The 13,142-nt window shown below is 49.9% G+C and overlaps 1 protein-coding gene across 1 annotated transcript in view; it reads left to right on the forward strand.

Moving 5' to 3' along the window:
- Positions 1-2,647: 2,647 nt before the first annotated feature.
- TSPAN7 (tetraspanin 7) overlaps positions 2,648-13,142 on the forward strand; it is a 161,142-nt gene continuing 150,647 nt past the window's right edge. Inside the window, exon 1 of the mRNA XM_056861744.1 lies at positions 2,648-2,731. Within this exon, the coding sequence (XP_056717722.1) occupies positions 2,651-2,731 (81 nt within the window). The 5' untranslated portion in view covers positions 2,648-2,650. The remainder of the gene's footprint in view (positions 2,732-13,142) is intronic.

The raw sequence follows: 13,142 nt of genomic DNA on the forward strand, positions 1-13,142 counted from the left end.
TTTCTATAACTGAAATTTAACATTTCCCCCCATTTACTTTTAAATTATGGAGGATAAATGTAAAAGTAAAGTCCCATTTGGAGCAATGTGCTATTCTCCTTTGCTCTCAACTAAAGGAGTTCAAGACTCCAACTCTGGATTTTACATTCATGTTGTACCACAATGACTGCCAACACTGAAATAATTTATTGATTGGTATGGTGATTAATGAGCTCATTAACCACAGATCAATAATGTTGTCTTTAACCAGGTTTTAATTGAACCTGTCCAATTTACTGTAATTCTCAGACTTCTAATTCTGGAGTACAATCACTGAAGTTAATGGAACAATTGCAAAATAAGTGGTTTTAGGATCATTGTTCAAAAGCTTTAATCAAAATAGTACATCCCCAAGCATTTGAATGATAGTGCTAGTTCTGTTTCTTTATTCTTATTTTATTATGCTATTTACATACACCATTCAATCATTAATTTACAAGTTAGTTTGCAGCATTTAAAGACAGTAAAATCCAAATAAAATTATGGATTGAAATCCATAAAATCAAACAACAAAAAACAGAGTGTGCACCCAGGATCAATCCACCAGAGCTAACAGAAACAACCAAAACTAACGTTTAAAAGCCTAGCAGAACAGAAATGTCTTTACTCGTCTCCATAAGCAATGAAGTCACATGTGACTCTTGGGGGAGTATTTGGGGTTTTGATGTTTTTTATAGTCTGGGTTGGTGTGCTGCTAAATGGAATTTTTATTTGTGTGTGCGTGTTTTGTGTGTGTTATCCTTTGGGTACTTTTCGGTGACTTGTATAGAGCCTTTCAGGAGAAACGTGGGATATACATATTTAAAATTCAGTAAGTAATATTGTAATCTATGATGAGAGGGCACCCCCATCCAAGACAAGCATCTCCCAACTGATCAGTCTACTGTGCCCCACCATTATGACCTTGGTCTTCTCATGTGTTTCTATGACCCCATGATGTGCCAAATGGTTATCCTTTTTTCCCCCTCCACTAGAGTATGCCCGCATGCTATGTGCTCAAATGCATCCTAAATTTGCAGGACTCTCCAAAGAGGAGTGGACAAAAATGTCTCAAGACCACGAACAAAAACTCCTTCTTTAACATCCAGCCTGAAGAATTCTGGAAAACTTGAAAGTTGCACAGTTTTTTATTATTTTGGTTGCTCAATAAATAGTATAACATGGATTTTGGGTTTGTATATTTTTGGCCAATGCAGTTCCTTGGGATTTCTTCATGCTTCCTGCACATTAGCAGCCTGACCAGCCCAGCTTAGCCTGAGTGTGTCAAAGTTTGGAAGGTAAGTAGGGTCATGGTCAGTATTTAGATGGGAGAGTGCCGAGGAAGACAATGGCTGCTGCATGGAGGAAGGCAATGGCAAAACCACCTCTGCTTGTCTCTTGCTTGGAACACCTCATGGGTTTGGTTGAGGCTTGATGGCATGTTCTTCTGTCCTCTTTGTCACCAAGCTTGTTTTATTATTGGCATTGCTCATTCTGCATAAACAATACATTTCCCTCACTCCTCATTCAACCCGACTTGGGTGCAAGGGAGACAGTATGGCTTTTAAATAGATCGAACCCCACCTCTCTCTTTTTAGATGTAATTGTCGGACTTCTCCCTGCAACGGACACTGCAGTGTGGGGCAGCGGTGAGAACAAACCAACCTCTGCAGCTGTCAGCCTGAAGCGAAGAGCGAGCCTGAAAGGCCCGGACGGCGTGCCCAAGTTGAATGCGGTGTGTGCTAAAACGACGGAGCAAGACGCTCCCCTTGTCCCCTAAGAAGTTGCTGTTCCTCTGGTGGGATTTTGAAGACGCGCCTGTTTCGTGTCACGCCATCTTTGAGGGACTAACACCCACCACAGATGGGGGTGGGCTTCTGGACTGAGAAGGCGACCAGCGCAACCCCAAGGGCAGCTTCCTGGAAGCGAGGCCCATTCTGAGTAACTGGGTTGCCAGCTGGGCTTGGGAGATTCTCAAGAGATGTGGCGAGGGAGCCCAGGGAGGGGAGCCATCTGGAGAGGAGGGGGGAAGGGGACGCCCCGGGGTCTGCCCCTCCCGCCCCCCACTTTGGGCCTGGCCACATTGATCTCCACTGAAACCAACCCCTGCAGCTCAGACACCAGCTGTGATTCCTGGAGAGGTCCAGGGCCCACCTGGAGATTGGCAAGCCCCTGACCGCGGGGCCTGGCCCCGCTTCTTAAACCCCCTTTCCCCCGCTGTCGTCCCAGAAGGAAACCCCCCACCCCTCCCCCCCTACCCCCTGAGCGCAGCAGCAGCAGCTTTTCATGTCTATTGCGAAGCGGCTGTGGGTGCCCCCCCTCCCCCCGCAGGGGCTCGACGGTCTCTTTCCCCTCCCCCCTCGCCTCTAAAAAGAAGGCCCCGGCCAGCCCCGCCCGGCCGAGGATGGCGGGGAGGCCGCCCTGGGGGGGGGGTTGGATCGCGCATCTTCGCCCCCCCCCCGCCGCCGCCGCCCGGGCGCTGTGAGCGCACAATGGCGCACAATGGCGCCGCGGCCTCTTCGCGCCCCCCCCCCAGCCGCCCCTGAGGCGCGAGGCGAGCGGGTTGGTGGGCGGAGGCGCGCGCGAGCCAGAAGCCCCGCCCCCTGCTCCCCCGCCCCGCCCCCTGCGTATTATGGCACCGAGGAGAATGGAGACCAAGCCGGTGATAACGTGCCTCAAGACCCTCCTCATCGTCTACTCCTTCGTCTTCTGGGTGAGGGGCCGCGCGGGGCGGCGAGGGGGGGGGCTTCCGCGGGTCCTGCGCAGGCAGAGCTCGGGGGGGGGGCATAACGCCGCCGGGGCCGGCCTGGAGGGGGTGGGGGTGGGGCCGGGGTGGGGGGGCAGCCCCCCTCCCGCGGGGCTCCTCGCTTCGCCTCCCTTTGCTGGCGAACGGGGGGGGGCGACCCGCGGACAGACGCTCTGCGGCCCTGCGCGGGAGACGCGACCCCCCGCCGCCCCCCCTGTAAAACAGCCCACCGCCCTGAAAGGCGTGGCCGGGGTCCGGGGGGTCCGGGGGCGGGCGGGCGCTCTCCCCCCCCTCTTTCAACCGCCCCGCCAGGGGAGGGGAGGGGCGAGAGAGCTGCGCCGGGCCGCTCGCGGATCAACCTGGGGCTCTCGGGGCAGGAGGGGGGGGGGTTGGAGGGGCTGCCGCCGCCCCCCCTCCTCCGCCGGCAGCCCCCGCCTGTAAAGGCCCCCCCCCTGTAGCTGTTCCAGGAACGGTCTGGACGTTTCACCCCCCCCATCATTCTATTTGCACCTCACAGACACGCGTCTGATGACACAGGTGACACCTTGGAGGCGAGGTGCGTGTTAAGGCCCCCAACCAGAGCGCCCCAAAGGCCAGCTTAGGAAGCGATGCCTGAGCCAGAGGGATGAAACAGGCCGCCAGGACATCATCGCAGCAAGAGGGATGTGTGGTGCTTAGCAATGAGGCCATGGGTGCAGCAGGCGTGGATGCGCACGTGAAGCAGTGGCGCAAACCACAGCCCTCCTCCTTCTTGGCATTCTCAGATCCTTTGGGTGGTGGGATGACGGGCATCGCATCTAAAAGCCCAAATGTTCCTGGGCTGCAATACAAGGAAGAGGGTTTCACAGATGGGTGTGAGGAAGCCAGCCTGCCTGCCTGCCTGACCCCCTCCCTCAGTTGCTTCTTCGTGCCGTATGCGCTCGCAGCTGCCTTTCTCACCACGCAGCACAGACCCATCCCCAAGACGATATCTGTGCAGTTAGTTAGCGAGAGCAGCTCCTATCGCCGCGCTGGCCGTTCGCCCCGGCTGGTGTCGGTGTAACTGCAAGCACGTGAAGCCCTCGCCAGACAGAGAGTCAGTGTCCTGGTGTTTGAGAAAGTGGGCTTTGTTTAGCAGGATATATTACTGTTCTTGAAAGCGTCCTGTTTTCTCCCTGACTGGCACTCTACCCTCCTGCTGTTGAAACCATACAGCTGCACAGAGAAATAGAGCCCTGAAACACACCTTTTTCCATGTCAAAATAGTAAAAGCAAAAACAAAAAAAAAGTGTCACGGTTCACACTAAAGTTAAACTGAGACACGGGGACGCCCTTCCAGGGAGGAGGAGGTCAGCAACATTGATGCTGTCTTTATGAGCACACGTGAAGGAAACGGCCTGAAATCTTTTTGGAATCAAAATGTTAGATAAATATAACACGTAATTTTTTTGGTTTACTGATTCGAGTATTTAGCTGTACATCTCATGGATTATTGACTGTTGGTTTCAAGAGATGGTCTTGTTTCTGGCAGCCCAAACTGCACTTTCTGGGTGCATTTTGGCTGGCACAATGTCTGTTTTATTATTGACCAGGATGGTTCTCCTCTTTTCCTCAAACTAGCAAGGTTTTTCTTGCAACTGCTTTGGGAGAAAAGAAATCCTCTGCTTATTCTCTGTTTAATAAAAATTATCTATTTTCATAATTATCTGTGACCCAGATGCATTACAGTCAGTCACTGGGTAGCAGAAGCCCTGGGTTTCTGAAAAGCCTCTAGGGGCTGAAATTTTCTTAGCAACCTTGCCTGTTGTTCAGCTGATTGCTGACATCTTGTATTGTGACAAAGCTGCAGATTAAAGATACTTTGGTGGTGTATGGTGATGGTGCAGTGCGATGGCCTTGCTTTCTTTATGAGAGGCCTTACGTTACATGTCACCCATACAATGCATTGAAAGAAGCTTTGCCATTTCATTCTGAGGAAAGCTGATTTGTTTTAATATTGTTATTGTTTTAATAGCGCTATCATGTGAAATGCATTGATGAGATGTAAAATACATTTCCATCTAAGTGACGTTCCATGAATAATTTTTCCTGGACAGCAGTAACATTTAGCCTTGGTATGGAGGTGGCATCTCCTAGTATACATTTTGTTTTTATACCTTTCTTTGCTATCATTTGTTTTTAAAGCTCTTAATGCTTATGCTTAATTACTTTGTAAATAACATGCACTGAACTCAGTTAACTTACTTTTCAGTCAACATGCATAAGACTGGTTCTCCTCACAGCTCCCCCCCCCCTCCATCAGTGGCACTGTTGAGCAATCTGTCAGTTCAATCTGGAGTGGATCTGTCAGTTCATTTCTAAGTCTACTGAAAGCAGTGGGCTTAGAAAGATGCAATTCTTCTTAGGATTGCTCTGTCTGTGTTTACTCAAAAGAAACCCAATCAACATAAGTGGGAAGAAAGTCACAATCATTCTTTAATGTTACAAGTGGTCCCTCTGGTGAAAAGTTTATTTTATTTATTTGTTTAGGATAATTCTATACTACCCCTTCAGAGGTCTGCTTGAGGTTGCTTACAATCAAAACCATGTCACAATATTGAAAACAAGCCATTGGGCATCATGAAACCTTAAAACAGAGGCAGACCATTAAAAAGCTGGTAGGCTACAACCCCTAATTAAAAGGGGACAAGGTTCCAGACTGGACATGGTAGGCTGTGTGACATTATTGTCATCATTTGGAAAATAAAACATAACATTCTCCCCAGTATTCTTTCCCTTGATATGATTAGTAAATAACTTAGAAGCATTTTTGCCAATGTTGACTTCTCACTGGTGATTAAAGCATCTTGTTCTTTGACTAAAGAGTGGATTTATGTTTGGCACAATGTCTAAGCCCATTCTTTTTCATAAGCAATAGACCTGCAAGAATTATATATATATAAAAAAACATGCGTACTGAGGCCCTGCTATAGAACTGTGGTGGGTGGGCATTTTTATAAGAAAGACAAGGTGGTCATGATGGTACTTCTCTGGCCTGTTTTCCTGAACAGAGAGATTTTAAAAAAGTATCAAAAGAGAACCCTTTCCTCCTTTAATAAGATCATGTTCACATAATTACTGAAGTCCATTCAAAGCAGCTCCAGTGGCCACGGCTTAAAAAATCATTAAGAATTCATCATGCTCTGTATGTAACTGGCTGCTTTTTCAGCAGAATGTGAACAGTGTACAACCACAGAGACAACTTGCTGTCCTTTTTTTTTTTTTTAACTCAAAGATGTTGCCTTAGCTTTCTTTTACATTTTCCTTTTTGGCCATTTTACCCTTGAGATTTTTCCTCGCACAGAGAAGATAGTGTAGGAAAAATATACACTATAGGCTACAACATGCAAGGCGAGGATATACTTAGCAGCAAGTTCTTCATGGGCCTCTTGTCAAGCGCACTGCCAGTAAAGTAAGGTCTCATTCTCAACTACTGACCCATCTATTTTTGTAAAAACTGGTCTTTGACCGTAATATAGTTTATCTTGATTTCAGTAAGGCTTTTGATGATGAACTACCGACCCATCAGCTTGACTTCCATACTGGGAAAAGTTTTTGAACAAATCATCAAACAGTCAGTCCTTGAGCATTTAGAAAGGATGGATCTGATTATTAAGAGCCAGCAATGGGTTTCTCAAGAACAAGTCATGTCAGTCTAATTGTCTCTCCTTTTTTGATAAAGTTACTACCTTGGTGGATCAGGGGAATGCTGTAGACATAGTTTATCTTGATTTCAGTAAGGCTTTTGATAAGGTTCCACATAATATTCTTGTTGACAAATTGGGAAAATGTGATTTAGATCCTGTTACTGTTAGGTGGATCTGTAATTGGTTGACAGATTGCACCCAAAGAGTGCATGTTAATGGTTCCTCATCCAATTGGAGAGGAGGGACTAGTGGAGTGCCTTAGGGATCTGTCTTGGGCCTTGTGTTTTCCAATATCTTTATAAATGATTTGGATGAAGGAATAGAGAGGATGTGTTGAGATTGATTGCGAAAAATCGTGATCTTGTGGATCATAGAATAAACGCACACACAAAATACAAGAAATGCTGCTTTCCTTAACAAAACATAAAAGTTTACTATATTAAAGGGAGGGTAAACTTGGGATATAAAATAACAGCTCATAACTACAACTCATTTTCTTATCTTGTTGCCTATTTTGGGTCATAACTTGAAGACGAAGTGAAGCAAAGTAAGTCTTCTCAACAAAAACGGCAGTTCAACTACAGCTTCTCGGAATGCGCCTGAACATCACATGACCAATCGTGTTGATCGGACCAATCAACACTTGCCAAGTGGCTAGCACTATCCTGAGACCATGTAAGAAAACATTTAACCATTTTTGTAGTCTTGACAGAGGCAAAACTCGCAGACAAATTCCCAACAAACCCCTTTTTGAATTTTAGTTGTTGTCAAGCATGCAAACATAACTTATCACGCAGACTCAAACTGATGTCTATTAAGTGGTTGTGAGAGATCCCCCTCTCTGAGTTTGCTTCTCCAAATCAGTTGCTCAGACGTTGATACAGAAACAATAGATTTATTGAAGCCTTCAGGAGATGAGACAGGCACAGGTAGAAAGTTGCAAGTGAGGGGCTATACGGGTTTACAGAATATATTGACTCCAGGGCACTGGGGCACTGGGGTTCACACTTATTGTTATGGGAAGTTACAAGCTTGGCATAATACAAAACATCAGACGGATCCCAGGAAGTCTGGTGCGGCTATCACACTTCCAAGGCCGCACCGGCCTGAGGGAGTACTGGCAGGAAGAACAGCGGGGGGGAAGATACATGGGCCATCAGGCCTGGCGCCTGAGACCAGAAGGTGTGAACTGCTTTTACGAGTTCACTGATAACACCGCAGGTGATGGAAAGCAGAGACACAAAGACAGAGACCCTCACATTCTGCCCCCCTTAAGGCCCCCCTCCGAGAGGACGAGGCTTATCGGGATAAGCGAGGTGGAATTCTCGGACCAAGCGAGGAGCTGCCATGTGGGGTGCGGCCACCCATTCGTCATGAGCGGAGCCAAGGTTTTTCCAGCGAACAAAGTAAAACAGTTTCCCTTTCTTCCATTTGGAATCTAAAACCTTGGATATTTCCAAATGGGTATCCCCTCCTACTACGGTAGGAATCTCATGAGCGGGAGGGGGGTGGAACTGGGGAGCTGCTACATAAGGTTTGAGGAGGCTTATATGGAAGACTGGATGAACTCCCTTGAGAGTCTTAGGGAGACTCAGTTCCACGGTAACCTCGTTGATTACTCTGGTAATGGGGAAAGGTCCTACATAACGGTCGCTCAGTTTTTTGCAGGGGCGAAGAGAGCGGAGGTTTTTGGTGGACAGATAGACTTGCTCCCCCACCTTGAGTTCCCACCCCGGAGATCGGTGTTTGTCTGCTTGTTCCTTGTACTTGCTTTTTGCCCTTTCCAGATTTTTGAGCAACCATGGCCAGGTGGATTTAACCACCTGAATCCACTCCTGAAGATCAGGGGTAGACTGGAGCTCTGGCGAGACGGGGGCAGAACCGAAAGGGCCAAAATCCGTCCCGTATATAACTTGGAAGGGACTAAAGCCGGTAGAGGAATGAGGCGCATTGTTGTACGCATATTCGGCAAATGGCAGCAGGTCGACCCAGTCGTCCTGGTGGAAATTTACATAGCAACGCAAATAACATTCTACTACCGCATTTACTCGTTCCGTTTGACCATCCGTTTGGGGGTGATAGGCGGAAGAAAGGCCCTGTTCCTCCACTCCCATTAACTTTAGGAAAGCCCGCCAGAATTTGGCAACAAACTGGACCCCCCGGTCGGAGAGGACCTTCCTCGGGATCGAGTGTAGCCTGAGGACGTGCGTGATGAACAGTTTAGCTAAGCCCTGGGCTGAAGGAAGACCTGCACATGGAACGAAATGAACCTGTTTGGAAAAGAGGTCTGTGATAACCCAGAGAACCGTTTTCCCCCGACTTGGAGGTAGGTCGGTGATAAAATCCATGGCGATGACTTCCCAGGGACGGGAGGGGTTCTCAAGCGGTTTGAGAAGCCCCGGGGGTTTTCCCATCCGTTTCTTGGCTGTGGCGCAGGTGGGGCAGCTGCGCACATACAACTCTACATCAGATCTCATACCGGGCCACCAGAATTGCCTTCGAACCAGGTGAAGCGTTTTTATGAAACCAAAATGACCCGCTAGCCTGGCCCCATGTACAAGTCCCAATACTTCTTTGCGAAGGGAAGATGGGACATATAGTTTCCCCCCTTGCACCCACCAAGTGTTGGTTCGTTCCAAGCCAGTGGGGAGGAGATGGTGCTCCTCCTCCTGTAAGGAGGCGTCCCGGAGTCGCTGTTGGAATGCTTCCGGGATACCTTTGAGCGTAGGGGGGGTCTCCGGTTGGCGGGCTTGGGATCGGGTGGTGACGGCCAAGCCAGGGACTTCCCCTCGCTGTTCGGGAGTGAACAGGGAGTCGATGGGGCGATCGAAATCGTTGCGATACTGGGGAAGTCGTGACAAAGCATCAGCTAGGGCATTTTCTTTGCCAGGGACATGTTTGAGGGTGAACCGGAATTTTGCAAAAAATTGGGCCCACCGAATTTGTTTGGCATTGAGTTTTCTAGCTCCCTTGAGAGCCTCAAGATTCTTGTGATCTGTGCACACTTCGAACGGCAGCTCGGCCCCCTCCAAGAAGTGTCTCCATATGGTAAGGGCATGTTTGACCGCTGCTGCCTCCTTCTCCCAAATGGCCCAGTTGATTTCGGACTGGGAAAACTTCTTGGAGAAGTAGGCGCACGGCCTCAACCGTCCCCCCTCATCCCTCTGCAATAGGGCCCCGCCCATGGCTACATCCGAGGCATCCACCTGCACCACGAAGGGCTTGGTGCAATCCGGGTGAGCCAAAACGGGTTCGGATGAAAAAAGTAGCTTTAAACGTTCAAAAGCTTGCTGGCACTGGGGAGACCATTGCAGACGGGCTGAGGGGAGTGCGGCGCTAGCCCCCCTGTCCTTGGTACGCAACAGGGCAGTGAGGGGAAGCGCAACTTGGGCAAAGTTGGGAATGAAATTCCGGTAAAAGTTGGCAAACCCCAAAAACTGTTGAAGTTGGCGGCGGGTAGTGGGGGTTTCCCAGTCCCGCACCGCCTGGACCTTGGCGGGGTCCATTTCCAACCCTTGGTGGGAAATCACATACCCCAGAAATGTAATAGAAGGTTGGTGGAATTCACACTTGGACACCTTAGCATACAGTTTGTGCTCCCGCAGCCGCTGGAGCACTTCTCGCACTAGGCGCACATGTTCTTCCATGGTTTCAGAGTAAATAAGAATGTCATCGAGAAATACCACCACCCCCCGAAACAGTAAATCATGCAAAACTTCATTAATTAATTGCATAAAGACACTCGGAGCCCCCGAAAGTCCGAACGGCATGACCAGGTACTCAAACATCCCAAAACAACTGGAAAAGGCCGTTTTGGGTTCGTCTCCTTCTTTGATGCGAATGCGGTGGTAGGCTTCTACCAAGTCCAGTTTGGTGAAGATTCGGCCCTCCTTTAATTGTGCATCGGTGGAGCTCCTTGCACAACGATAGGGACGGTCTGCTGCGGAGCCCCCTCTACAGCAGACCGACGGCGTTTTTTGCCGGCTGTTCCCACTCTTCCTCCTCGCTGGAAGAGGGGGACGGGGTGGTGGCTTCCGGGGAGCCGTCCGAATCAAAGACGGTATTTGTAATCCGGGACCCCGATGGGACCGTAGAGTCGGATGCCCCATCCTGGGGGCGCGCGTGGAGAGCGGAGGGTGCGCCGGAGCGCCGGCTCAGTGGTCCACTTCTGCGGCGAGGCTGGCTGTCGGCGGCCGGTTTCGTCGGCTCGGCCTGGGTTTGGCGGGGGGGGGTCGGACGGCCTGAGCGAGAGGGGCATTGCGATGCAAAGTGACCCTTTCCCCCGCAGATCAGGCAGACGCCGGCCTCGAACCGCTTGCGGCGTTCCGCGGCCGAGAGACCCCCGCCACCCCCTTGCCGGAGTTCCCGGCCACGGTCACCTCGGGGCCTGGGGTCTCGCCCAAGCCGTTGCTTGGACAAGTTCAGGAGTTGTTTGCGATTCTCGATGTCAGCAGCATGGCGAACCCAACCTTCCACATCCGGGGGGTTCCCTTGCATGAAGGCCCAATGTTGGAGGTCTGGGTTGAGACCCTCCCTGAAACATTGTACCAAGGTAGCTTCACTCCAGTCCAGAATTCGGCTAGCCAGTGACTGGAACTCACTTGCATACTGCGCCACCGACTTAGTCCCTTGGCGCAGTTGCATCAGGGAGGCTTTAGCCCGCTCACCCAGAGTCGGGTCCTCAAAACGGTTTCGGAGTGCTACCATGAACTCGTCCAGGGTTCGCAGCACCGGCGAGCGGAGTTCATACTGCAACACCATCCAGGCAGCCGCCTCCCCTTGCAGTAAGGAAGCCACGTACTGCACCCGGGACTCCTCAGAAACGAAGGTTCGGCCTTGTTCCCGCATAAAAATGTCTACTTGGACCATAAAAAAGGTCAACTGGTCTCCCGACCCGTCATACGTGACTTTCAGGTCCCGACGGGCCGGGGGGGCAGGGGTTGCGGGCGGAACTACCGGCGCCCCGTCTGGGGGAGCACCGGCTGGAGGTTGCAACTTCAGCGCATCTAGGGTCGTGGCCATCTCACCCATTACGCGTTGCATGATCTCCATCTGCTCCTGCATAGTCCGGCGGTCTTCCTGCCACTGCTTTCGTTCTTCCTCCATGAGGGCTTCTTTGCGGGCCGGGTCCCCCTCGAGCCCCGTGCTGGGGAAGGCCAACCGGCGATCCTTCGCCGCAGTCCGCGAGAGCGACCAGCCCTTGGGAGAGTCCAGCCAATAAGTAAGCCCCCGGGGACGTCCGTCCCGATCTTGGTCGGGGGCGCGATCCTTCGGTTTCTTTGGCTTGGCTCCCTCCTCCTTCGGGTCCGGCTTCTCCGGCTCGTCCGGTTCCTTTGGGGCATCGGGGTTAGGGGTGGTGTCCTCGTCGGCTGACATTCTGTCCAAAGCGGTACAGCTGCAGTCCGAGAGGCAAGGACTTGCAACTTAATGTGAGAGATCCCCCTCTCTGAGTTTGCTTCTCCAAATCAGTTGCTCAGACGTTGATACAGAAACAATAGATTTATTGAAGCCTTCAGGAGATGAGACAGGCACAGGTAGAAAGTTGCAAGTGAGGGGCTATACGGGTTTACAGAATATATTGACTCCAGGGCACTGGGGCACTGGGGTTCACACTTATTGTTATGGGAAGTTACAAGCTTGGCATAATACAAAACATCAGACGGATCCCAGGAAGTCTGGTGCGGCTATCACACTTCCAAGGCCGCACCGGCCTGAGGGAGTACTGGCAGGAAGAACAGCGGGGGGGAAGATACATGGGCCATCAGGCCTGGCGCCTGAGACCAGAAGGTGTGAACTGCTTTTACGAGTTCACTGATAACACCGCAGGTGATGGAAAGCAGAGACACAAAGACAGAGACCCTCACAGTGGTTTTGTTAATATGTCAGCCACCATTTCTTTTGATGTACACTACTTTACATTGATAAGCCCCTTTTGTTGCTTATCTTTCACTGACTCAATCTTTCTGGATGCTGGCATACTCATTAAAGTGTGTATCGCTGTATGTCCAATAACTGGAGAGTAAGTCTCTATATAGTCCGTTCCATATTTTTGGGTAAATCCTTATCAACAAGTCTTTCTTTATATTTGTCCGCGCTTCCATTTGAATTCCTTTTTATTTTGAAAATCCATTTGCATCCTACAGGTTTTCTATGTATTGGTAATTTGGTTAAAGTCCATGTTTGGTTCTTTTGTAGTGAATCAATTTCCTCTTGCACTGCGTCCAACCATTTATCTCTTTCACTGTTGGGTAACTCTAGCATTTCTTCCCAACTTAGAGGCTCAGTTTGACTTTGTGTTTCAGTATAATAAGTCAGTTTCTCTGCTGATATGCCTTTGTTGCTCCTACTAGACTTTCTTATGGTAGGTAAAGTCTCCTCCTCTTTCTCAACTTTGGGACTGCCCAAGTCTGCTGGTCCTTCCCCCGGGATAATGCCCGACTAGCACTTGATCCCAGCAGGCGGTCTAAGCTCTCTTGCTGAGAAGGGAATCATTTCAGCTTCTTTGCTGATAGCTGGAGTAATGGAGCTTTCATCATCAGTGGCCCTCAGCACATTTCTTTCATCAAAATATACTGCATTTCTTATTTGTACACTGAGTGTCTTTGGGTTTAGGATTCTGTAGCCTTTTGAAAATTCATTGTATCCAACCAAAATGCCAAGTTCTCTGGTAGGTTGTAACTTGTCCGATTTTTCTTTGGGAATGTATGTATACA

The sequence above is a fragment of the Euleptes europaea genome, chromosome 16, assembly GCF_029931775.1.
Source record: "Euleptes europaea isolate rEulEur1 chromosome 16, rEulEur1.hap1, whole genome shotgun sequence".
NCBI lineage: Eukaryota > Metazoa > Chordata > Lepidosauria > Squamata > Sphaerodactylidae > Euleptes > Euleptes europaea.